The 27,859-nt window shown below is 40.6% G+C and overlaps 1 protein-coding gene across 8 annotated transcripts in view; it reads left to right on the forward strand.

The window, feature by feature from the left end:
- The window catches only part of tns1b (tensin 1b), a 391,203-nt gene that overhangs the window by 234,979 nt on the left and 128,365 nt on the right, over nucleotides 1–27,859 (forward strand). For all 8 annotated transcript variants that reach the window (XM_072912000.1, XM_061926568.2, XM_072911997.1 and 5 more), the window contains one exon: nucleotides 23,773–23,814. In XM_072912000.1, coding sequence (XP_072768101.1) covers nucleotides 23,773–23,814 — 42 coding nt within the window. The remainder of the gene's footprint in view (nucleotides 1–23,772; nucleotides 23,815–27,859) is intronic.

Here is a 27,859-nt window from a genome sequence, read left to right on the forward strand (position 1 = left end):
TTCTATTCTATATTCAAAGACTCTCTAATGAATACACATTCACACACAAATAAAAGTTATAACACTTACGTCACTCCTTTTTTTTTTATCGGTATTGTGTTGCGCTGGAACGCGACCAAAGCCTACACAAGTAACGAGTAACTCCAGGGCAAAGATGATCGAGGTGCGATCCGTGTTTAAAACCGTAGATTTTTCCTTGATATACATGATTTACTATGACTCTACAAGCGGCGACCAGGCCTTCCATGATTTGCAGCGCACTCTGGCTCATAAATAACGCTGACATGTTTAAATTCCTGGTCAAACGTGTCTCTGCGTCTCTGGAGTGTACTCCGTGGGAAGGGAAGAGCACAAACTCGTGTGTTCGGAGGGCAGAAAAGTCACCTTCGGTCACAACTGTTTGGAAAAGATGAAAGCAAGGTTTTCACATGAATACGTGAACTCACCCAATGTTTTTGAAGTCATAAAAAAAGCACCATCAATAATTTCAGAAGTAGAATATTATGAGAGCATAACACTTCAGCCATGTTGTGAGGAGATCTCTTCTTCAACTATCACATGTTCTATGCATGTTCATTCATTTTCATGTATGCTTTGAGTCATTGTTGCGCTTAAAAGTGACTGTTTTGCTTCGTCTTCAGCTACAAATGTCCGATAACGGCTTTTTTGCCGATATCCGATATTGTTCAACTCTTAATTACCGATTCCGATATCAACCGATACCGATATATACAGTCGTGGAATTAACACATTATTATGCCTAATTTTGTTGTGATGCCCCGCTGGATGCATTAAACAATTTAACAAGGTTTTCCAAAATAAATCAACTCAAGTTATGGAAATGAATGCATATCTGTTATTGAAGTCACAAACTGCATTATTTTTTTTTAACATGCCTCAAAACAGCAGCTTGGAATTTGGGACATGCTCTCCCTGAGAGAGCATGAGGAGGTTGAGGTGGGCGAGGTTGAGGTGTGTGGGGGGGGGGGTCGCGGGGGTATATTGTAGCGTCCCGGAAGAGTTAGTGCTGCAAGGGCTTCTGGGTATTTGTACTGTTGTGTTTATGTTGTGTTACGGCGCGGATGTTCTCCCGAAATGTGTTTGTCATTTTTGTTTGGTGTGGGTTCACAGTGTGGCGCATATTTGTAACAGTGTTAAAGTTGTTTATACGGCCACCCTCAGTGTAACCTGTATGGCTGTTGACCAAGTATGACTTGCATTCACTTGTGTGTGTGAAAAGCCGTAGATATTATGTGATTGGGCCGGCACGCAAAGGCAGTGCCTTTAAGGTTTATTGGCGCTCTGTACTTCTCCCTACGTCCGTGTACACAGCGGCGTTTTAAAAAGTCAAAAATGTTACTTTTTGAAACCGATATCGATAATTTCCGACATTACATTTTAAAGCATTTATCAGCCGATAATTTTGGCAGTCCGATATTATCGGACATCTCTATGTTCAACAGACCGTTATCTGGCACTGTTCATTGTTTTCTGACTAAAGCCTCATTTCCAAGTGAAGAAAAACAGCCTGAAATGAAAAAAAAAATGGCGCAAACATTTTTAGCATTTTGGGCAACTATAAAAACGTCCATTCATTTGAATGGGAATTTCCTAGAAATTTGGGAATTTCTGGGAACAGCGGGAATTTTTAAAATTATAGGTAATATAACAATTGTCCTAGATCAGGGGTCGGCAACCCACGGCTCCGGAGCCGCATGCGGCTCTTTGATCACTCTGATGCGGCTCAGATGCATACTTACCGACCCTCCCGATTTTTCCGGGAGACTTCCGGATTTCAGTGCCTCTCCCGGGGCAAACATTCTCCGATTTTCACCCGGACAACAATATTGAAGGCGTGCCGTGATGGCACTGCCTTTAGCTTCCGCTTTTTCACCATACTATCTGCGTGCCGGCCCAGTCACATGTTGTATGCGGCCTCTGCTTACACACGTAAGTGACTGCAACGCATACTTGGTCAACAGCCATACAGGTCACACTGAGGGTGGCCGTATAAACAACTTTAACACTCTTACTAATATACACCACACTGTGAACCCACACCAAACAAGAATGACAAACACATTCGGGAGAACAGCCGCACCGTAACACAACATAAACACAACAGAACAAATACCCAGAATCCCATGCAGCCCTAACTCTTCCGGGCTACATTATACACCCCTGCTATCAGCAGACATTCGAGAGAATAGTTGCCCTGAAATTCAGGAGTCTCCCGGAAAAATCGGGAGGGTTGGCAAGTATGACGCTGTCAAGCGCCATTCATATAAAACTCGCGGGCCGCACTAACATTAAATTTTCATATTAAGGTGCGGACCGCGTGTCTGAGACTCCTGGTTTATACATAGCACAAAGCAAAAAAAACAAACATTGTATGCAGTGTTATTTCATTTTAAATTTCAAAAGAGATTTGTGGCTCCCATTGTTTTCTTTAATTTGTGAAACAAGTCAAAATGGCTCTTTGACTGGTAAAGGTTGCCAACCCCTGTCCTAGATGATATGAATGGGTTGGTGTTGGAATTTTTCAAATCGGTTGAAAAATGTTGACGTAGTAACAGTTTGAATTTAAATGGGTATTTCGGAATTCCTGGAATTTCGGGAAAACCGTAAATTTGTACGAAAATTAAAAAAATATTTTTGTTGTCCCAATTAAGAAGAATGTTTTGAAGGTGGAATGGTTGAAAACGGTTGAAACGGATTCAGACACTCTGCACCATCTTCTAAGTACTGCAGCTTCCGGCAAGAGGTCCAGGGCACAGATAGCAGGCCCATCAACATTTCCGCGGGAATTTTCTAGTTTTCAATCATACTCTACATTGGGTCTGGATGCATTTTTGCCTCATTCCTATGAGAATCCTCCGTACGACTGAAGCATTAAAGAGTGGGGGTTGGTTAATTCACGCATCTGTGAGCAGATAATACTGCATCCTCTCTTTCTCTTTCGGACTCATCAGGTCTTCCCGTCAAGGGGAAAACTGCATTTTTTCACGCATTCTTCACTCACGCTTTAGGTGAGGGATGAGGCAAAACTAATCCAGACCCCCACTGTACACACTTTTTGTGCACAAGTCCATAAAAACCACTCTGAGAGGACCTCCTATATTGCTGAAAGTGAACCTGAATCTCACTGGTCTATTCAGGAGCTTCTGTTTTTTCAATCTCCAAAGCATCTGTTTGGCTAATCAGTCACTATAAATTAGATTGTTAATGGTATATTTTGGGATATATACCATACTTTATATACACTCAAATTCACTTGAGGGGTATTATATCTCGGCGGAGAGTCCCACTGGACTTTTTAGTTACATAACAGGGTCCATATTAGTGAGAGCAAGAACATAAAGGCGGCTTCGGGTCACATATTTTGCCTCAGTAGTTTTTTTCCCACAGAGCCCATCGTCCACCCCTCGTCGTCCCCTCTGGGATCCCTGACATTTTGGAAGCCCCCGGCCCCCTAATTTTAACACAAGGGGGGTTCGGAGCTGGACTAACTCAGTACAAGCTTATGCGGTCCCTCCTCCTCCCGACGCCGTGTTTACATTTCTAGGACGCGGCTGTGAGAAAGCTGCGGTACGAAGGGCCGCGGAGCCTGGGAGAAGAACAGCTGTGTGTGTGTGTGTGTGTGTGTGTGTGTGTGTGTGTGTGTGTGTGTGTGTGTGTGTGTGTGTGTGTGTGTGTGTGTGTGTGTGTGTGTGTGTGTATGTGCCCTCGCAACGTTCCGTATACACTCTGAAAAGTTGCTTTATTGCCGTAATCGCCGGTTTTGAAGTGCTTGCAAATCATCGTGTACGAACTGCAGGATTCACGAAGAGGATAAAAAAACAAAACACGGTGGAAAGTGTTGACATTACGGCGCGGCCTGTAAAGTCGATCGCGCTGCGGTCGACCGACATTTTCTGGAAAAAAAAAATAGGCCTCCGTCATGCATGACATCAGGCAAGATCTTTGCATACCTCAGTTTGATGAGCGTTACTAAACGCGCAGGACCTACTAAAGGTTTATGACGTTGACACTTTAACACTGGAAAGATATTAGTATTTCCGTTATTTACTCCTAGAAATCATGTTTAGACTTAAAGCCCGAAGGCAGTGTTTTTCAACACACTAGTGTGCCGTGTGATACAGTCTGGTGTGCCGTGGAACAATTTTATTTTTGTTGTCCCAATTAAGAAGAATGTTTCGAAGGTGGAATGGTTGAAAACGGTTGAAAAATGTGGACTGTGAAAACTTTCCAGGAAGAGGTGAAAATAAGGCTTTGGAAAATTGGAAATTCCTGGGATTTCGGGAAAACCTTGAATTTGTACGAAAAGAAAAAATATATTTTTGTTGTTCAAATTAAGAAGAATGTTTCAAAGGTGGAATGGTTGAAAAATGTGGACTGTGAAAACTTTCCAGGAAGAGGTGAAAATAAGGCCTTGGAAAATTGTAAATTCCAGGAATTCCAGGAAATCGTGAATTTGTACGAAAAGAAACATTTTATTTTTGTTGTCTCAATTAAGAAGAATGTTTCGAAAGTGGAATGGTTGAAAACGGTTGAAAAATGTGGACTGTGAAAACTTTCCAGGAAGAGATGAAAACAGGGCTTTGGAAAATCCTGGAATTTCGGGAAAATCGTGAATTTGTACGAAAATAAAAAAAATGTTTTTGTTGTTCTAATTAAGAAGAATGTTTTGAAAGTGGAATGGTTGAAAACGGTTGAAAAATGTGGACTGTGAAAACTTTCCTGGAAGAGGTGAAAATAGGGCTTTGGAAAATTGGAAATTCCTGGAATTTCGGGAAAACCGTGAATTTGCACGAAAAGAAACATTTTATTTTTGTTGTCCCAATTAAGAAGAATGTTTCGAAGGTGAAATGGTTGAAAACGGTTGAAAAATGTGGACTGTGAAAACTTTCCTGGAAGAGGTGAAAATAGGGCTTTGGAAAATTGGAAATTCCTGGAATTTCGTGAAAACCGTGAATTTGTACGAAAAGAAACATTTTATTTTTGTTGTCCCAATTAAGAAGAATGTTTCGAAAGTGGAATGGTTGAAAACGGTTGAAAAATGTGGACTGTGAAAACTATCCAGGAAGAGGTGAAAATAGAGCTTTGGAAAATTGGAAATTCCTGGAATTTCGGGAAAATCGTGAATTTGTACGAAAAGAAAAAATATATTTTTGTTGTTCCAATTAAGAAGAATGTTTCGAAGGTGGAATGGTTGAAAAATGTGGACTGTGAAAAATTTCCAGGAAGAGGTGAAAATAAGGCCTTGGAAAATTGTAAATTCCAGGAATTCCAGGAAATCGTGAATTTGTACGAAAAGAAACATTTTATTTTTGTTGTCTCAAATAAGAAGAATGTTTCGAAAGTGGAATGGTTGAAAACGGTTGAAAAATGTGGACTGTGAAAACTTTCCAGGAAGAGATGAAAACAGGGCTTTGGAAAATCCTGGAATTTCGGGAAAATCGTGAATTTGTACGAAAATAAAAAAAATGTTTTTGTTGTTCTAATTAAGAAGAATGTTTTGAAAGTGGAATGGTTGAAAACGGTTGAAAAATGTGGACTGTGAAAACTTTCCTGGAAGAGGTGAAAATAGGGCTTTGGAAAATTGGAAATTCCTGGAATTTCGGGAAAACCGTGAATTTGCACGAAAAGAAACATTTTATTTTTGTTGTCCCAATTAAGAAGAATGTTTCGAAGGTGAAATGGTTGAAAACGGTTGAAAAATGTGGACTGTGAAAACTTTCCTGGAAGAGGTGAAAATAGGGCTTTGGAAAATTGGAAATTCCTGGAATTTCGTGAAAACCGTGAATTTGTACGAAAAGAAACATTTTATTTTTGTTGTCCCAATTAAGAAGAATGTTTCAAAAGTGGAATGGTTGAAAACGGTTGAAAAATGTGGACTGTGAAAACTATCCAGGAAGAGGTGAAAATAGAGCTTTGGAAAATTGGAAATTCCTGGAATTTCGGGAAAATCGTGAATTTGTACGAAAAGAAAAAAATTATTTTTGTTGTTCCAATTAAGAAGAATGTTTCGAAGGTGGAATGGTTGAAAACGGTTGAAAAATGTGGACTGTGAAAACTTTCCAGGAAGAGATGAAAATAAGGCTTTGGAAAATTGGAAATTCCTGGAATTTCGGGAAAACCTTGAATTTGTACGAAAAGAAAAAATATATTTTTGTTGTTTCAATTAAGAAGAATGTTTCGAAGGTGGAATGGTTGAAAAATGTGGACTGTGAAAACTTTCCAGGAAGAGGTGAAAATAAGGCCTTGGAAAATTGTAAATTCCAGGAATTCCAGGAAATCGTGAATTTGTACGAAAAGAAACATTTTATTTTTGTTGTCCCAATTAAGAAGAATGTTTCGAAAGTGGAATGGTTGAAAACGGTTGAAAAATGTGGACTGTGAAAACTTTCCAGGAAGAAATGAAAATAGGGCTTTGGAAAATTGGAAATTCCTGGAATTTCGGGAAAACCGTGAATTTGCACGAAAATAAAATTTTTATTTTTGTTGTCCCAATTAAGAAGAATGTTTCGAAAGTGGAATGGTTGAAAACGGTTGAAAAATGTGGACTGTGAAAACTTTCCAGGAAGAGGTGAAAATAAGGCCTTGGAAAATTGTAAATTCCAGGAATTCCAGGAAATCGTGAATTTGTACGAAAAGAAACATTTTATTTTTGTTGTCCCAATTAAGAAGAATGTTTCGAAAGTGGAATGGTTGAAAACGGTTGAAAAATGTGGACTGTGAAAACTTTCCAGGAAGAAATGAAAATAGGGCTTTGGAAAATTGGAAATTCCTGGAATTTCGGGAAAACCGTGAATTTGCACGAAAATAAACATTTTATTTTTGTTGTCCCAATTAAGAAGAATGTTTCGAAAGTGGAATGGTTGAAAACGGTTGAAAAATGTGGACTGTGAAAACTTTCCAGGAAGAGGTGAAAATAGGGCTTTGGAAAATTGGAAATTCCTGGAATTTTGGGAAAATCGTGAATTTGTACGAAAAGAAAAAACCTATTTTTGTTGTTCCAATTAAGAAGAATGTTTCGAAAGTGGAATGGTTGAAAACGGTTGAAAAAAGTGGACTGTCAAAACTTTCTAGGAAGAGGTGAAAATAGGGCTTTGTAAAACTGGAAATTCCTGGAATTTCGAGAAAACCGCGAATTTGTACGAAAAGAAAAAATATATTTTTGTTGTTCCAATTAAGAAGAATGTTTCGAAAGTGGAATGGTTGAAAACAGTTGAAAAATGTGGACTGTCAAAACTTTCCAGGAAGAGGTGAAATTAGGGCTTTGGAAATTTGGAAATTCCTGGAATTTCGGGAAAATCGTGAATTTGCACGAAAAGAAACAAATATTTTTGTTGTTCCAATTAAGAAGAATGTTTCGAAAGTGGAATGGTTGAAAACGGTTGAAAAATGTGTGGTATTATCCAAAACTAATGCAAAGTATCAAACAACAGAAGAATAAGTGATTACCGTATTTTTCGGACTATAAGTCACAGTTTTTTTCATAGTTTGACTGGGCTCCAGCGCAATTTATATATGTTTTTTTCCTTCTTTATTATGCATTTTCGGCAGGTGCGATTTATACTCCGGTGCGACTTATACTCCGAAAAATACGGTATTACATTTTAACAGAAGTGTAGATAGAACATGTTGAAACGGAAAATAAGCAGATATTAACAGTAAATGAACAAGTGGATTAATAATCAGTTTTTACAGCTTGTCCTTAATAATTTTGACTAAATAATAGAATGATAAATGACACAATATTTGTTTGCTTACTTATTAATAAAAGACAAGTTGTCTAGCATGTTCACTATTTTATTTAAGGACAAAATTGTTCTTTGATTGCAATAAGAAACATATGTTTAATGTACCCTAATGTTTTGTTGAAATAAAGCCAATAATGCCGAGTATCGGGTCAACCCTAATCTCATCGCTTGCAGTTTGCCTTTTCTCCCACTGGAAGACACTCTTGAGCACAATAACGCAAACCCCATATGACACGCGCTAGATTTTATTGTGTCTTATTATCATGTCATCATTATAAACAACTGGGAATAGGTCGTAGGAAAATAGGGAATCAGGAAAGAATGAAAAGTGGAGCGCACACCCCTGGACTGACTCATTCTGGCACACATTTATTTAGACATAAGGACATCATCCAAACGATTTCTTTGTGTGGTTGTGTAGTCATGATTCTCCCCTCGCCAGGGGTAGCAACACACTCACACACACACAGAGTCATCACACACATTTGACTGTATAATTAAAGTGTCATAAAAGTATACATGTAATAATTAAAGATAAAAATAAGCAAATACATAAATAAACTTCTCCACCCACGTACATATCACTGGCATGATGGGCAGATAATATAAATTATATATATATATATATATATATATATATATATAGTTTGTTAGGTCAGGAAAAAACACTGAGGCTATTTTATCCCGACAAGCCTGTTTTGCTGGTTTCCCTGCTCTTTAGATGGAGTTTATGATAAATATTATAAACCTGTTTCGCAGATTTTGTCTGCTCTTCAGAGGAGTTTATGATATATATTATAAACTCCCCTTAAGGGCAGGGAAATCTGCGAAACAGGCTTGTCGGGATGAAATAGCCTCCATGTTTTTTTCTGACCTAACGAATATTGCGCTCTACCCCGGTATTGAGCACTGTATAACGGATAAACCACAAATAATGTGTATATATATATATATATATATATATATATATATATATATATATATACTTTGTTAGGTCAGGAAAAAACACTGAGGCTATTTTATCCCAACAAGCCTGTTTTGCAGGTTTCCCTGCTCTTCAGGGGAGTTTATGATAAATATTATAAACCTGTTTTGCAGATTTTGTCTGCTCTTCAGAGGAGTTTATGATACATATTTTAAACTCCCCCTAAGAGCAGGGAAATCTGCGAAACAGGCTTGTCGGGATGAAATAGCCTCCATGTTTTTTTCTGACCTAACGAATATTGCGCTCGACCCTGGTATTGAGCACTGTATAACGGATAAACCACAAATAATGTGTGTGTATATATATATATATATATATATATATATATATATATATATATATATATATATATATATACATAGTTTGTTAGGTCAGGAAAAAACACTGAGGCTATCTTATCCCGACAAGCCTGTTTTGCAGTTTTCCCTGCTCTTCAGGGGAGTTTATGATAAATATTATAAACCTGTTTCGCAGATTGTGTCTGCTCTTCAGAGGAGTTTATGACATATATTATAAACTCCCCTTAAGAGCAGGGAAATCTGCGAAACAGGCTTGTCGGGATGAAATAGCCTCCATGTTTTTTTCTGACCTAACGAATATTGCGCTCGACCCCGGTATTGAGCACTGTATAACGGATAAACCACAATATATATATATATGTATATATATACCACCACTGTGCCATTCCATTGAACTATTTGCACTCTAAATAAACCTAGATTTTGGTTATGTGTTGTGGTAACAGGACAGAGTAAAGACGCCGGGATTTATTGATTTGTTTTTGTTTTTGTTTTTTTAAGAAAGTAAACAAAGTATAGTTGAGATAAGTAGTAACAAATATGCAAATGCTTAAATATTTAAATTATTATATTAAATGGTAGGTCTAATTTTAGAAAGTAGGGACTCGCAACAAATACTTTAATGAAGTTTAAATCAAAATCATATTTTAAACTGTATTATTCTGTGACAAAGGGCAGCCTTGGCGGAGTCCAACCCTCACCGGAAACGGGTCCGACTTACTGCCGGCAATGCGGACCAAGCTCTGACACTGATCGTACAGGGAGCGGACTGCCACAATCAGACAGTCTGATACCCCATACTCTCTGAGCACTCCCCACAGGACTTCCCGAGGGACACGGTTGAATGCCTTCTCCAAGTCTGCAAAGCACATGTAGACTGGTTGGGCAAACGCCCATGCACCCTCAAGGACCCTGCCGAGAGTATAGAGCTGGTCCACAGTTCCACGACCAGGACAAAAACCACACTGTTCCTACTGAATCCGAAGTTCGACTATCCGGCGTAGCCTCCTCTCCAGTACACCTGAATAGACCTTACCGGGAAGGCTGAGGAGTGTGATCCCACGATAGTTGGAACACACCGTCCGGTTCCCCTTCTTAAAGAGAGGAACCACCACCCCGGTCTGCCAATCCAGAGGTACCGCCCCCGATGTCCACGCGATGTTGCCGAGTCTTGTCAACCAAGACAGCCCCACAACATCCAGAGCTTTAAGGAACTCCGCCAAGGCTGCCCTTTGTCACCGATTCTGTTCATAACCTTTATGAACGGAATTTCTAGGCGCAGTCAAGGCGTTGCGGGTATCTGGTTTGGTGGCTGCAGGATTAGGTCTCTGCTATTTGCAGATGGTGTGGTCCTGATGGCTTCATCTGGCCAAGATCTTCAGCTCTCACTGGATCGGTTCGCAGCCGAGAGTGAAGCGACTGGGATGGGAATCAGCACCTCCAAGTCCGAGTCCATGGTTCTCGCCCGGAAAAGGGTGGAGTGCCATCTCCGGGTTGGGCAGGAGACCCTGCCCCAAGTGGAGGAGTTCAAGTACCTCGGAGTCTTGTTCACGAGTGAGGGAAGAGTGGATCGTGAGATCGACAGCCGGATCTGTGCGGTGCTTCAGTAATGCGGACGCTGTATCGATCCGTTGTGGTGAAGAAGGAGCTGAGCCGGAAGGCAAAGCTCTCGATTTACCGGACGATCTACGTTCCCATCCTCACCTATGGTCATGAGCTTTTGGTCATGACCGAAAGGACAAGATCACGGGTACAAGCGGCCAAAATGAGTTTCCTTCGCCGGGTGGCGGGGCTCTCCCTTAGAGATAGGGTGAGAAGCTCTGTCATCCGGGAGGAGCTCAAAGTAAAGCCGCTGCTCCTCCACATTGAGAGGAGCCAGATGAGCTGGTTCGGGCATCTGGTCAGGATGCCACCTGAACGCCTCCCTAAGGAGGTGTTTCGGGCACGTCCGACTGGTAGGAGGCCACGGGGAAGACCCAGGACACGTTGGGAAGACTATGTCTCCCGGCTGGCCTGGGAACGCCTCGGGATCCCCGGGGAAGAGCTGGATGAAGTGGCTGGGGAGAGGAAAGTCTGGGCTTCCCTGCTTAGGCTGCTGCCCCCGCGACCCGACCTCAGATAAGCGGAAGAAGATGGATAGGCTGTATTATTCAATATGCAGTCAGTACATACAAAACATTTATTTACAGTTATTTTGATGGTATACTTATTCATTTTATTTCCAATTTTCTGGAATGGCCAGGCGCGGTGGTTCAGCTGACCACTTCCCCTGCTGTGTGTTCTTATAATTAAACCGTGCAACGTCAATAAAACCATTATGTCAGCGGTATCCCACATCTTCACATTCCTGTATCGTAAGCAGTAAATTAACTTTTAACGACTCTTATGGCTACTGTACACTCCACCCCCCCCCCCCCCCCCACCCCCCACCCCCCACCCCTTTCTTTCCGCGTCTCACACCCTCACGGTTACTTCCATCAAAGCAGCGCTTTGAGTCACAGTGCAGTCCGCAGTGAAGAGTTAACTGTGCTGTGTTTCCAGCCTCACAGATGAAATGCTGTATATTTAGCCGGGGATTGTTTACTCAAAGGCTTTCGCTCCGACTTCATTTATTCCTGCAACCGGAGGGAGGAAACTCCCCGCGTGCTCTCGAGCTCTGCTTTTTGTGCCGAGGCGGGCTGTAATTTGTCTGGTCCAAGGAGTCGGTGTGTTCATGTGGAAGAGAAAACACATGGCGTGGCGGCGACACGGATGAAGACCTGGATAAAAGTGGCTTGGTTCGGGGAAAAACAGGACATGTGTCACGGCCGCTCGTCATCTTTGACCTAAATTTTTTACCAGGATGCTCATGCAATATGTTGAATACACCCCCCTCCCCTTATTATTGCAACATTTTTTTGTCTAATTATTATAGTTTTTTTTATGTTATTAACGTTTTATGATTCATAACCAGCTCCTCCATGTCAAAATCTACCTAAACTTGTCCCAAACATTTGTGCTACATTTGTGCTGCAACATGTTTGTCTAGTTTTTATCTTATTAATTAATATTTTGTGATTCATAACCAGCCCCCCCATCTCATCAAAATGTACCTAAACTTGTCCCAAACGTTTGTGCTACATTTGTGCTGCAACATTTTTTTTGTCTAATTATTATAGTTTGTTTATGTTATTAACGTTTTATGATTCATAACCAGCCCTTCCCATGTCAAAATTTCCCCGAACTTGTTTCAATATTTGTTCTACTTTTGTGCTGCAACATTTTTTTTTGTCTATATATTATAGTTTGTTTATGTTAATAACATTTTATGATTCATAACCAGCTCCCCCATGTCAAAAAACACCTAAACTTGTCCCAAACGTTTGTGCTACATTTGTGCTGCAACATTTTTTTTCTAGTTTTTATGTTATTATTATTTTGTGATTCATAACAAGCCCCCTATGTTGTCAAAATCTACCTAAACTTGTCCCAGTTACTTTTGTGCTGCAACATTTTTTTGTCTAATTATTATAGTTTGTTTATGTTATTAACATTTTATGATTCATAACCAGCTCCCCCATGTCAAAATCCACCTAAACTTGTCCCAAACGTTTGTGCTACTTTTGTGCCGCAACATTTTTCTGTCTAATTATTATAGATTTTTAATGGACAATAGACAATAAAAAACACTTAGGTATTTTTTACACGTGAATAATATAAATACAGTCTATTATACAGCATTATTCACATGTGAATAATATAAATACAATCTATTATACAGCATTATTCACATGTGAATAATATAAATATAGTCTATTATACAGCATTATTCACATGTGAATAATATAAATACAGTCTATTATACAGCATTATTCACATGTGAATAATATAAATACAGTCTATTATACAGCATTATTCACATGTGAATAATATAAATACAGTCTATTATACAGCATTATTCACATGTGAATAATATAAATACAGTCTATTATACAGCATTATTCACATGTGAATAATATAAATACAGTCTATTATACAGCATTATTCACATGTGAATAATATACATACAGTCTATTATACAGCATTATTCACATGTGAATAATATAAATACAGTCTATTATACAGCATTATTCACATGTGAATAATATAAATACAGTCTATTATACAGCATTATTCACATGTGAATAATATAAATACAGTCTATTATACAGCATTATTCACATGTGAATAATATAAATACTGTCTAATATACAGCATTATTCACATGTGAATAACATAAATACAGTCCATTATACAACATTATTCACATGTGAATAACATAAATACAGTCCATTATACAGCATTATTCACATGTGAATAATATAAATACAGTCTATTATACAGCATTATTCACATGTGAATAATACACGTAAAGTTTGTAATGATTCATAACCAGCTCACCGAGTCAAAATCCACCTAAACTTGTCCCAAATGTTTGTGCTACATTTGTGCTGCAACATTTTTTTTTCTAGTTTTTATGTTATTAATATTTTGTGATTCATAACCAGGCCCCTATGTTGTCAAAATCTACCTAAACTTGTCCCAAACATTTGTGCTACATTTGTGCTGCAACATTGTTTTGTCTAATTACTATAGTTTGTTTATGTTATTAACGTTTTATGATTCATAACCAGCCCTTCCAATGTCAAAATTTCCCCGAACTTGTTTCAATATTTGTGCTACTTTTGTGCTGCAACATTTTTTTTGTCTAATTATTATAGTTTGTTTATGTTATTAACATTTTATGATTCATAACCAGCTCCTCCATGTCAAAATCCACCTAAACTTGTCCCAAACGTTTGTGCTACATTTGTGCCGCAACATTTTTTTGTCTAATTATTATAGATTTTTAATGGTATTAATGTTTTGTAGAATAGAAAGTACTTTATTGATCCCTGGGGGACATTCAGCACCACAGTTCGCTCACAATAGACAATAAACACTTAGGTATTTTTTACACGTGAATAATATAAATACAGTCTATTATACAGCATTATTCACATGTGAATAATATAAATACAGTCTATTATACAGCATTATTCACATGTGAATAATACAAATACAGTTTGTAATGATTCATAATTAGCCCCCCTGTCAACATTTCCCCAAACCTGTCCCAAACGTTTGTGCTACATTTGTGCTGCAACATTTTTTGTGCGTAATTATTATAGTTTTCTTTTGTCATTAACATTTTATGATTCATAACCAGCTCCCCATGTCAAAATCCACCTAAACTTGTCCCAAACGTTTGTGCTCCATTTGTGCTGCAACATTTTTTTTCTAGTTTTTATGTTATTATTATTTTGTGATTCATAACCAGCCCCCTATGTTGTCAAAATCTACCTACATTTGTCCCAAACGTTTGTGCTACATTTGTGCTGCAACATTTTTTGGTATAATTCTTATAGTTTGTTTATGTTATTAACATTTTATGATTCATAACCAGCTCTCCCATGTCAAAATGTACCTAAACTTGTCCCAAATGTTTGTGCTACATTTGCGCTACAACATTTCTTTGTTTAATTATCTTTTTTTTTTTAATGTTATTAACATTTTATGATTCATAACCAGCTCCCTCATATCAAAATCCACCTAAACCTGTCCCAAACATTTGTGCTGCAACATTTTTTTGTCTAATTACTATAGTTTGTTTATGTTATTAACGTTTTATGATTCATAACCAGCCCTTCCCATGTCAACATTTCCCCTAACTTGTTTGAAACATTTGTGCTACATTTGTGCTGCAACATTTATTTAGTCTAATTATTATAGTTTTTTATGTTATTAACATTTTATGATTCATAACCAGCTCTCCCATGTCAAAATCCACCTAAACTTGTCCCAAAACGTTTGTGCTACATTTGTGCTGCAACATTTATTTAGTCTAATTATTAGTTTTTTTATGTTATTATTATTTTATGATTCATAACCAGCTCCCCCATATCAAAATCCACCTAAACCTGTCCCAAACGTATGTGCTACATTTGTGCTGCAAATTTTCTAACCTGTATAGTTTTTATGTTATGCATATTTAATGATTCATAACATTTAATGAAGTAATTCTTGAGCATACCACTAGATGGAGCACCACAGTTGGACAATCACTGTTAAAGAGCATAACATGTGATTTGTGGTGTTTTGCTCCGTGCTGTCCAGCGTTCAAAAGAAGAGAACGGTCTTTATCTCCTCTCATGAAAGCAACGTAACGTGACGCTCAGATGACTCGGCACGTGGCGACGGCGAGGTCCTGACCTCCAGCTCGCCAAAAAGCCAGAAATGCATTGACGCAAGTACACACTTGCCATTTAGTGCATTGGTCACTCTTGTTTGGGCTCTGGCAGGTGGTGCATGTCTCCTGACCGCTGAACAAGGATTCTTTCATCCCTCATGTGATTTTGTCTAGAGTCACGATAACGCATGTCCGCTATGATATTTATTTACTCAGCTATCTCTTCAATCAGCTGAACAGAAACATAAGTCGATGGTGACGTTTTGGTGAATTTACTGAGGAATTTGTGAAACTGAAACAATACAAAAATAATGCCGTTATAAGTTAATAACACTAACACAGACAGTGTAAACGTGTTGGCATATTACGATTGCACGTACAAATATGCATGAAAAAACTCCAACAGACATCACACATGGGGTGGTTTAGTAAGCAAGAATTGTTTTGGTTATATTGTAAAACTTAAAAACGTTGCTTGGACTGATGAATAAATAACCCGTACAACTAGAAACGCTATGGACGGAACAGCACTTGTACTTCCGAGGGAAACACTGTAGCCATTCGCCCAGCAGCACCTGCAGTGAGCAAACTCGTCCAAAAGATGGCGCCATGGCACAAACAACAATACACCATTTCAATGTTTTTGCCTGCATTATGGCCGTCAGTGAAGGAAAATCCGCAAATTAGCCGCACCGTTTTATAAGCCGCAGGGTTCAAAGCGTAGGAAAAGAGTAGCGGCTCATGGTCCGGGCACTCATGGCATCATTATCAATGGTGGATGAAAATCATCATAGTAATACATATTACAATTGTAATTATTAGTGCATATACTGAAGGTTAAGTCTCCAAAACTGTCTTCAAAAACGAACTTTAATCAAGGTTCCTTGAACTCACCGCAGTTATATGCTACGAGATGCAAAAAAAGTGAAACTTAAACCCGACTTTGTCCAACGCGGCCACAAATAGATTGATAATACTTTCCTACTTTGTTCTATCACCTCGACCCGGCTCCCGAACTTTGGCAGTGTGAGCGAATTCACCAAATGTGGCCTTTGATGACCTTATGACGTCCGTGTCGAGTTCACAGTGACGTGTCCCATGCGAGGTTTACCTGAGGGAATGAACCATTTTGCATTTTTTGCAGGGGGTGTAGTAGGTCATGTCACCCATTCCCAATTCGATTCAAACAACCTTCTTATTGGACTTGACAACCCAATTGACTTTATCTTGACTTTTATGAGCTGGTAGTTTATAACTCCATCCATCCATCTTCTTCCGCCTAAGCAGAGAAGCCCAGACTTTCCTCTCCCCAGCCACTTGGTCCAGCTCCTCCCGGGGGATCCCGAGGCGTTCCCAGGCCAGCCGGGAGACATAGTCTTCCCAACGTGTCCTGGGACTTCCCTGTGGCCTCCTACCGGTCGGACGTGCCCGAATCACCTCCCTAGGGAGGCGTTCTGGTGGCATCCTGAGCAGATGCCCGAACCACCTCATCTGGCTCCTCTCGATGTGGAGGAGCAGCGGCTTTAGTTTGAGTTCCTCCCGGATGACAGAGCTTCTCACCCTATCTCTAAGGGAGAGCCCCGCCACCCGCCGGAGGAAACTCATTTCGGCCGCTTGTACCCGTGATCTTGTCCTTTCGGTCATAACCCAAAGCTCATGACCATAGGTGAGGATGGGAACGTAGATCGACCGGTAAATTGAGAGCTTTGCCTTCCCACTCAGCTCCTTCTTCACCACAACAGATCGATACAGCGTCCGCATTAGTGAAGACGCCACACCAATCTGCCTGCCGAGCTCACGATCCACTCTTCCCTCATTCGTGAACAAGACTCCGAGGTACTTGAACTCCTCCACTTGGGGCAAGATCTCCTCTCCAACACGGAGATGGCACTCCACCCTTTTCCGGGCAAGAACCATGGACTCGGACTTGGAGATGCTGATTCCCATCCCGGTCGCTTCACACTCGGCTGCGAACCGATCCAGTGGGAGCTGAAGATCTTGGCCAGATGAAGCCATCAGGACCACATCATCTGCAAAAAAGCAGAGACCTAATCCAGTTTATAACTGACAGACTGAAATGAAAGGAAAGATAAGACGTGGCCCCCCCCTAGTGGCTGCCTGTCAATCTCACGATCCACTCTTCCCTCACTCGTGAACAAGACTCCGAAGTACTTGAACTCCTCCACTTGGGGCAAGATCTCCTCCCCAACCCGGAGATGGCACTCCACCCATTTCCGGGCGAGAACCATGGACTCGGACTTGGAGGTGCTGATTCCCATCCCAGTCGCTTCACACTCGGCTTGCGTACCGATCCATTGAGAGCCGAAGATCTTGGCCAGATGAAGCCATCAGGACCACATAATGTGCAAAAAATCAGAGACCTAATCCAGTTTATAACTGACAGACTGAAATGAAAGGAAAGATAAGACGTGGCCCCCCCTTAGTGGCTGCCTGTCGATCTCACGATTCTCTCTTCCCTCACTCGTGAACAAGACTCCAAGGTACTTGAACTCCTCCACTTGGGGCAAGATCTCCTCCCCAACCCGGAGATGGTACTCCACCCTTTTCCGGGCGAGAACCATCGACTCGGACTTGGAGGTTCTGATTCCCATCCCGGTCGCTTCACACTCGGCTGCGAACAGATCCAGTGAGAGCTGAAGATCTTGGCCAGATGAAGCCATCAGGACCACATCATCTGCAAAAAGCAGAGACCTAATCCAGTTTATAACTGACAGACTGAAATCAAAGGAAAGATAAGACGTGGCCCCCCCTAGTGGCTGCCTGTCGATCTCACGATCCACTCTTCCCTCACTCGTGAACAAGACTCCGAGGTACTTGAACTCCTCCACTTGGGGCAAGATCTCCTCCCCAACCCGGAGATGGCACTCCACCCTTTTCCGGGCAAGAACCATGGACTCGGACTTGGAGGTTTTGATTCCCATCCCGGTCGCTTCACACTCTGCTGCGAACCGATCCAGTGAGAGCTGAAGATCTTGGCCAGATGAAGCCATCAGGACCACATAATGTGCAAAAAATCAGAGACCTAATCCAGTTTATAACTGACAGACTGAAATGAAAGAAAAGATAAGACATGGCCTCCCCTAGTGGCTGTGACCCTAAACAACACAGAGTGTTTACGCAGTGTTCCATTTGATTTACTTGTCCCCACAATGTGGCAGTTGCTCCCTACATTGTCTTATAATTCCACCAAGGGGCATGTCCTGATTTACAACTAATGTTCCCATGTGAGTCTTTGAAGTTCCGACCCTCCAAAAGAGCGACGCCGCAGCTCAGCTTCTTCTGGCGGCTGTCGTGCTCCCCTGCTAAGTGGCAACACACCCGTGCGTGTACACCAACACAAAGACTCAGACACCAACCATCTGGCTGCAATTGTACAACACGGAAACGCACATGTTTGGAATGGATCATTGTGCGACGTTGTGTGTTTTTTTCCCCGGGGTAGACGCACAATGGCTCTATTTGTGTCAAAATGCCTGCGGCGGCAACTTTGGCTGGAAGCGACGCCGCTCGGATTTTGGAGCGCCGGTCCGATGTTCCTCATTTCAAGGGACGATTACAACAACACGGTCGCTGGTATCTGCCTCTACCGTCCAGTTGTGGGGGATTAAGCAGATATCACATTGCGCGTGGTTGTGTTGTCAAGATTTATGCCTTGATAGTGGTGATTTTTTTTCATGCATCAACAGTGACGCTGGAAATATGGCAGTTATGACAAGGTCCTTCTTACTGGTTAGCGGTGTCGTATTGGTGTCGGTATTCTTGGGCTCCCTCAGACGGACTATAATTTCACCCCAGGATTTAGTGTTTGTAGTCTACTGCAGTGTTTTTCAGCCTTTTTTGAGCCAAGGCACATTTTTTTGCGTTGAAAAAATGCGAAGGCACACCACCAGCAGAAATCATCAAAAAAATGAAACTCAGTTGACAGTAAAAAGTTGTTGTCGCAATTGATAGAGATGAATTCAAACCTTAACCAAGCATGCATCAGTATAGCTCTTGTCTCAAAGTAGGTGTACTGTCACGACCTGTCACATCACGCCCTGACTTATTTGGAGTTTTTTTGCTGTTTTCCTGTGTGTAGTGTTTTAGTTCTTGTCTTGCGCTCCTATTTTGGTGGCTTTTTCTCTTTTTTCGGTATTTTCCTGTAGCAGTTTCATGTCTTCCTTTGAGCGATATTTCCCGCATCTACTTTGTTTTAGCAATCAAGAATATTTCAGTTGTTTTTATTCTTCTTTGTGGGGACATTGTTGATTGTCATGTCATGTTCGGATGTACATTCTGGACGCCGTCTTTGCTCCACAGTAAGTCTTTGCGGTTGTCCAGCATTCTGTTTTTGTTTACTTTGTAGCCAGTTCAGTTTTAGTTTTGTTCTGCATAGCCTTCCCTAAGCTTCAATGCCTTTTCTTAGGGGCACTCACCTTTTATTTATTTTTGGTTTAAGCATTAATACCTTTTTACCTGCACACTGCCTCCCGCTGTTTCCGACATCTACAAAGCAATTAGCTAATGGCTGCCACCTACTGATATGGAAGAGTATTACATGGTTACTCGGGGCGGCATGGCGTAGTGGGTAGAGCAGAAACCTGAGGGTTGCAGGTTCGTTCCCCGCCTCTTACCATCCAAAAATCGCTGCCGTTGTGTCCTTGGGCGGGACACTTCACCCTTCTCCCCCGGTGCCACTCACACCGGTGAATTGAATGATGAATGATAGGTGGTGGTCGGAGGGGCCGTTGGCGCAAATTGCAGCCACGCTTCCGTCAGTCTACCCCAGGGCAGCTGTGGCTATGAAAGTAGCTTACCACCACCAGGTGTGAATGAATGATGGGTTCTACATGTAAAGCGACTTTGGGTACTTAGAAAAGCGCTATATAAATCCCAGGTATTTTTACTCTGCCGAACTCTAGACAGCACCGACACTCAACAACAAAACATAATTTGCAGACTATAATTACTGGTTAGCAAAAACTATTTTTAACCCAAATAGGTGAAACAAGATAATCTCCCGTTTCAATACATGTGTAATCTGTTGAATCGCTTAAGCCGCTGAAATCCGAGTCTGAATCCGAGCTACTGTCGCTATACCTTGCTGTTCTATCCGCCATGTTTGTTTGTATTGTATCACTGTGTGACGTCACGGGAAAATGGACGGGTGTATATAACGATGGTTAAAATCAGGCACTTTGAAGCTTTTTTTAGGGATATTGCGTGATGGGTATAATTTTGAAAAAAACTTCGAAAAATAAAATAAGCCACTGGGAACTGATTTTTAATGGTTTTAACCCTTCTGAAATTGTGATAATGTTCCCCTTTAAATGAAGAGTTTCTGTCTCTGATAGTTGATATAATAATGTAACTGCATCTTTAACCTACATGAACTCCATGGTGTTCAGGGACATACTTGCCAACCTTGAGACCTCCAATTTCGGGAGGTGGGGGGTGGGGGGTGGGTGCGGGGGGCGTGGTTAAGAGGGGAGGAGTATATTTACAGCTAGAATTCACCAAGTCAAGTATTTCATATATACAGGTAAAAGCCAGTAAATTAGAATATTTTGAAAAACTTGATTTATTTCAGTAATTGCATTCAAAAGGTGTAACTTGTACATTATATTTATTCATTGCACACAGACTGATGCATTCAAATGTTTATTTCATTTAATTTTGATGATTTGAAGTGGCAACAAATGAAAATCCAAAATTCCGTGTGTCACAAAATTAGAATATTGTTTAAGGGTTAAATTTTGAAGACACCTGGTGCCACAAACTAATCAGCTGATTAACTCAAAACACCTGCAAAGGGCTTTAAATGGTCTTTCAGTCCAGTTCTGAAGCCTACACAAGCATGGGGAAGACTTCAGATTTGACAGCTGTCCAAAAGGCAACCATCGACACATTGCACAAGGAGGGAAAGACACAAAAGGTTATTGCTGAAGAGGCTGGCTGTTCTCAGAGCTCTGTGTCCAAACACATTAATGGAGAGGCAAAGGGAAGGAAAAACTGTGGTCAGAAAAAGTGTACAAGCGATAGGGATCACCGCGCCCTGGTCAAGATTGTGAAAAAAAAAACATTCAAAAATGTGGGGGAGATTCAGAAGGAGTGGACAGCTGCTGGAGTCAGTGCTTCAAGATCCACCACCAAGAGAGGCTTGAAAGACATGGGTTTCAACTGCCGCATACCTCGTGTCAAGCCACTGTTGACCAAGAAACAGCGCGAAAAGCGTCTCACCTGGGCTAAGGAAAAAAAGAGCTGGACTGCTGCTGAGTGGTCCAAAGTCATGTTTTCTGACAAAAGCAAATTTTGCAATTCCTTTGGAAATCGAGGTCCCAGAGTCTGGAGGAAGACAGGAGAGGCACAGGATCCACGTTGCCTGAAGTCTAGTGTAAAGTTTCCACCATCAGTGATGGTTTGGGGTGCCATGTCATCTGCTGGTGTCGGTCCACTCTGTTTCCTGAGATCCAGGGTCAACGCAGCCGTCTACCAGCAAGTTTTAGAGCACTTCATGCTTCCTGCTGCTGACCTGCTCTATGGAAATGGAGATTTCAAGTTCCAACAGGACTTGGCGCCTGCACACAGCGCAAAATCTACCCGTGCCTGGTTTACGGACCATGGTATTTCTGTTCTAAATTGGCCCGCCAACTCCCCTGACCTTAGCCCCATAGAAAATCTGTGGGGTATTGTGAAAAGGAAGATGCAGAATGCCAGACCCAAAAACGCAGAAGAGTTGAAGGCCACTATCAGAGCAACCTGGGCTCTCATAACACCTGAGCAGTGCCAGAAACTCATCGACTCCATGCCACGCCGCATTAACGCAGTAATTGAGGCAAAAGGAGCTCCAACCAAGTATTGAGTATTGTACATGCTCATATTTTTCATTTTCATACTTTTCAGTTGGCCAACATTTCTAAAAATCCCTTTTTTGTATTAGCCTTAAGTAATATTCTAATTTTGTGACACACGGAATTTTGGATTTTCATTTGTTGCCACTTCAAATCATCAAAATTAAATGAAATAAACATTTGAATGCATCAGTCTGTGTGCAATGAATAAATATAATGTACAAGTTACACCTTTTGAATGCAATTACTGAAATAAATCAAGTTTTTCAAAATATTCTAATTTACTGGCTTTTACCTGTATGTGTATATATATATATATATATATATATATATATATATATATATATATATATATATATATATATATATATATATAAAAGAAATACTTGAATTTCAGTGTTCATTTATCTACACGTATACACACATAACACTCATCTACTCATTGTTGAGTTAAGGGTTGAATTGTCCATCCTTGTTCTATTCTCTGTCACTATCTTTCTAACCATGCTGAACACCCTCTCTGATTATGCAATCCTGTGTGGCACGCACAAAAGTGCTTTCATCAAATGCACTAGATGGCAGTATTGTCCTGTTTAAGAGTGTCACAACATTGCTGTTTAGACGGACTGCTTTACTGTAGACGTTCTTTATATTGTGGGAAAGCGGACTCAGGTCCGCATGGAGCTGGAGGGGGCGTGGCCTCCAGCTCCGCTTGAATTTCGGGAGATTTTCGGGAGAAAATTTGTCCCGGGAGGTTTTCGGGAGAGGCGCTGAATTTCGGGAGTCTCCCGGAAAATTCGGGAGGGTTGGCAAGTATGTTCAGGGATGAAAAGTCTCTCCTATTGCTATTGTAGCATTTTTTCAGCTATAGTTACATTACTCATTAGTAATGCAGCAGCCTAGTTTTGAATGGCAGGGTCCCTGCTATCACACGTTGATTAAAAATATAACATTTACATAATAAATCAACTACAGGCTTCCCAAATGCTGTAATAAAATAAGCATGATGAGTTGACTTGAAACTGTTTAATGTTGCACTTTTTATATGTAGAAGAAAAGTTGAGGCAGTTTAATGTTGATTAACGTAGGCAGAATTATTATAGTGTTCCCAATGTTAAAAGGATAAAGCCATTGTTTACAAATTTGGTAAATAAATAACCAAAACATTTATATTTTGTTGTTTTCTTACTGTACCGAAAATGAACTGAACCGTGACCTCTAAACCGAGGTACGTACCGAACCGGAATTTTTGTGTACCGTTACACCCCTACTATTTTGTCATCTTTCTCGTCCTCCGTAGCTTCTGGCGCGCTCCATGTCTGTATAAGGCCTTGGAAGGAGAGTTAGACGACCCCCCCCCCCCCCCCCCCCCGGCTAATGCAAGCAGACTTGCCTCCTTGTGTAAATATTTGCACAAGGGGATTATAGATGGTCGCACACGTCCGAGGTGGAGTACAACTCTGCTCGTAGGCCACATTAGGGCAAAGAATGGCGCTGTAACGTAATATCAGAGGAGCTGGTGGAGTCACGTGACACAACACGGAGAGTTTTGGGAGCATGAAGTGATGCGAGTGCAAGTCGTGACCTCACTTGTGTCTTTTTTCTTGTTTTTGTTTCTGAACAGGCGGCCAGCAGTGAGCTGCCCCTCAAGCTTGTAGACACACTGGTGAGTCTCCTTTTGCATCTTTTTTCTACTGAGGGGATCTGTCTTCAACAATAAAAATGATGGAATTGTTGCATTCATTTATTTCCAACACAACACATCAACGTCGCTCTCTATTTACACCAAAGGTGTCAAACTCAAGGCCCAGGGAGCAGATCTGGTCTGTCGCCTCATTTAAAGTGGCCTGCCACGTCATTTTATGTGATCCACCACCCGTCACATTATTTAACCTGGCCCGCCATATTATTATATTGAGCCGCCACATCATTTTATGTGGTCCGTCACAATTTTTTACGTGGCCTATTATGTCATTTTATGCCGTCTGTCACTATTTTTTACGTGGTGCCACATTATGGTATGTGGTCCGCTAAGTTTTTTTAAATGTTGCCCCTAAATAATTTTTATATGGTCCGCCACAATTTTTATGTGGCCTACCATGTCATTTTATGCCGTCTGTCACAATTCTGTACGTGGTCTGCCACATTATTTTATGTGGTCTGCCACTTTTTGGTATGTGGCCTGCCACCTCATTTTATGCGGTCCGTCATGTTATTTCACATGGTCCACCACACACACATCATTTTATGCAACCCGCCACATTATTTCATGTGATCCACCACAGTACTGTATGTGGTCCGCCACATAATTTGTATGTGGTCCGCCACAATATTTTACTTGGCCTACTATGTAATTTTATGCCGTCTGTCACAATTTTTTACGTGGTCCGCCACATTATGGCATGTGGTATGCTAAAAAAAATTTTTGTGGCCGCTACATTATTGTACATGGCCTGTTACATCATTTTATGCGGTCCGTCACGTTATTTCACATGGTCCACCACATATTGTATGTGGCCTGCCACATCATTTTATGCAATCCATCACATTTTTTAATGTGTTCCGCCACATCATTGTTATGTGGTCCGCCACATAATTTTAAGTGGCCCGTCACGTTATTTCACATTGTCCGCCACATATTGTATGTGGTCCGCCACATCTTTTTATGCAATCTGCCACTTTATTTCATGTGAGCCACCACAGTATTGTATGTGGTCCGCCACATCATTTTTATGTGGTCCGCTACATCATTTTTATGTGGACCGCCACAATATTTTATTTGGCCTACCATGTCATTTTATGCTGTCTGTCACATTTTTTTACGTGGTCCGCCACATTATTGTATGTGGTCCGTCACGTTATTTCACATGGTCCACCACAGTATTGTATGTGGCTCGCCACATTATTTTACGTGTTCCGCCACATCATTGTTATGTGGTCTGCCAGAATATTTTACGTGGCCTACCATATCATTTTATGCCGTCTGTCATAATTCTCTAGGTGGTCCGCTACATTATGGTATGTAGTCCGTCAAGTTATTTTATGTGGTCTGCTAAGTTTTTTTTTATGTGGCCACTACATAATTTTATATGGCCTGCTACATAATTTTATGCGGTCCGTCACGTTATTTCACATGGTCCACCGCATATTGTATGTGGCCCGCCACATCATTTTATGCAGTCCGTCACGTTATTTCACATGGTCCACCATAGTATTGTATGTGGTCCGCCACATTATTTTACGTGGTCCACCACATTATTGTTATGTGGTCCGCCACAATCTTTTATGTGGCCTACCAGGTCATTTTATGAAGTCTGTCACAATTTTTTACGTGGTCCGCCACATTATTGTATGTGGTCCGCTACATTATTTTAAATGGCCTGCTACATAATTTTATGCGGTTCGTCACGTTATTTCATATGGTGCACCACATATTGTATGTGGCCCGCCACATCATTTTATGCAATCCGCCACTTTATTTCTCGTGATCCACCACAGTATTGTATATGGTCTGCCACATTATTTTACGTGTTCCGCCACATCATTGTTATGCAATCAGCCACATTATTTTACGTGGTCCACCACATCATTTTTACGTGGTCCGCCACAATTTTTTATTTGGCCTACCATGTAATTTTATGCCGTCTGTCACAATTTTTTATGTGGTCTGCCACATTATTTTATGTGGTCCGCTACCTTTTTTTTTTTGTGGCCGCTACATTATTGTATATGGCTTGCCACAACATTTTATGCGGTCCGTCACATTATTTCACATGTTCTGCCACATCATTTTATGCAATGCGCCACTTTATTTCATGTAGTCCACCACATTATTGTACGTGGTCCGCCACATCATTTTATGTAGCCAGCCACATAATTTTATGTGGCCCGCCATAATATTTATGTGTTCTGCCACAATTTTTATGTGGCCTGCCATGTCATTTTATGCAGTATGTCACAATTTTCTTATGTAGTCTGCCACATTTTGTTATATGGTCTGTACTTGGCTTGCCACATTGTTGTAATTGTCCCGCCACATCATTTTATGTGCGCTGTTACTTTATTTCATGCGGTCCGCCACGTTGTTGTATGTCGTTTTTTTGTTGTATGCCTTTTTTTTTTGGCCCGCCACAATTTTTTATGTGGTCTGCCAAATTATTGTAAATGGCCCGCCACATCAATTTATGTGGTTCGCCACCATATTTCAGATGGTCTGCCACATGGTTTTACGTGGCCCGCCACAATATTTTATGTGTTCTGCCACATTATTTTAAATGGCCCGCCATATCATTTATGTAGGCCGCCCCATTATTTCACGTGGTCTGCCACTTTGTACGCCAAGAAAACGCATATGTTCTACACTTTAAAATAATCTGATCATGCAAAAAGATATTCCCAGATGTTTTTTTTGATTATCAAAAATAAATACTCAAAAAAAGCAAGTTAATCTGTTTGTAAACATTTTAATACTCAACAATGTAAAAAATAGATGCAAGGGTACGACATTCACGGTTTTCACCAATGCATTTAATGCATAATATTCATATTACCATATTTTCGGGACTATAGAACAAATATATAGGCCGCACCCACTAAATTTAAAAAAACAACAACAATGTTTTCCATGTATTAGCCGCACTCGACTATAAGCTACAGATATATACAATGTGAAATGAGTTATTTACATTGAAAGATTCTTTATATTTACATACTTTAATTGTTTCCAAATGGTGTCTGTAACACGGCAGTACAACGGCTGATCAAACAAAACAGAAGTCATCGTCATGGACCCACTAGCTGCGGACGCTAGCGCTCCAAACAGCTAATCAGACTCAATAAATCCACAGTGACGTTTTGGTGAATTTACTGAGGAATTTGTGAAACTGAAACAGTACAAAAAGAATGCGATTGTAAGTTAATAATACTAACAAAACACTCATAAATGTGTTAGCATGTCATGCTAACAATGCTAGCGTCATTACATTATGAGGGCACGTACAAACATGCATGAAAACACTCCTACAGACATCCCCATGGGATAGTTTAGTATGCATGAATCGTTTTAGTTATATTGTAAATCTTACAAACGTTGCTTGGGGTTATGAATAACACGTAGAAACGCTACAAACGGCTCGAAAACTGAACTATATGGAAGGACACCGCAACTCCTTCAGTGAGCGAACTCGTCCGAAAAATAGCGCCATACCACAAACAATAAAATTCATCATATGATCATATGTCCAATTAAATATTGTTCAAGAATATAAAGACATGCCAGTACTGTCTGGCATCAACAATACAGACTGTAAGAGTCAGTCCATATCAAACAATTGTGTCAACACTGATCTGCTCTAACTGTCAATCATAATGTCTTACCCACTACCATTCGAAATATTACAAACGCGGAGAATCTTCTCTGCTGTGCATCAGTGGGAATAATACTGTGGAAAACAGCTAATTGTGTTCCCAATACATGGTGTGTACATCGCATGGTGGTATTAGCAGCTGATGAGTGACTATGAACGTGGGTCTGTTTCCTATTTGTGGCACTTCACCACAAACACACATGAAAGTACTGCAGTTTAAAAGTTCAGTCAAGTGTCATCTCGGGTGCAAAAGACTCACAAGGTCATCCACCAACACACATTTGTGGAATTATTCACATAATTTAAAAAATCAGGCTGACTGGATACAACTGTGATCGGTCGACA

Source organism: Nerophis lumbriciformis, linkage group LG31 (genome assembly GCF_033978685.3).
Source record: "Nerophis lumbriciformis linkage group LG31, RoL_Nlum_v2.1, whole genome shotgun sequence".
Taxonomy (NCBI): Eukaryota; Metazoa; Chordata; class Actinopteri; order Syngnathiformes; family Syngnathidae; genus Nerophis; species Nerophis lumbriciformis.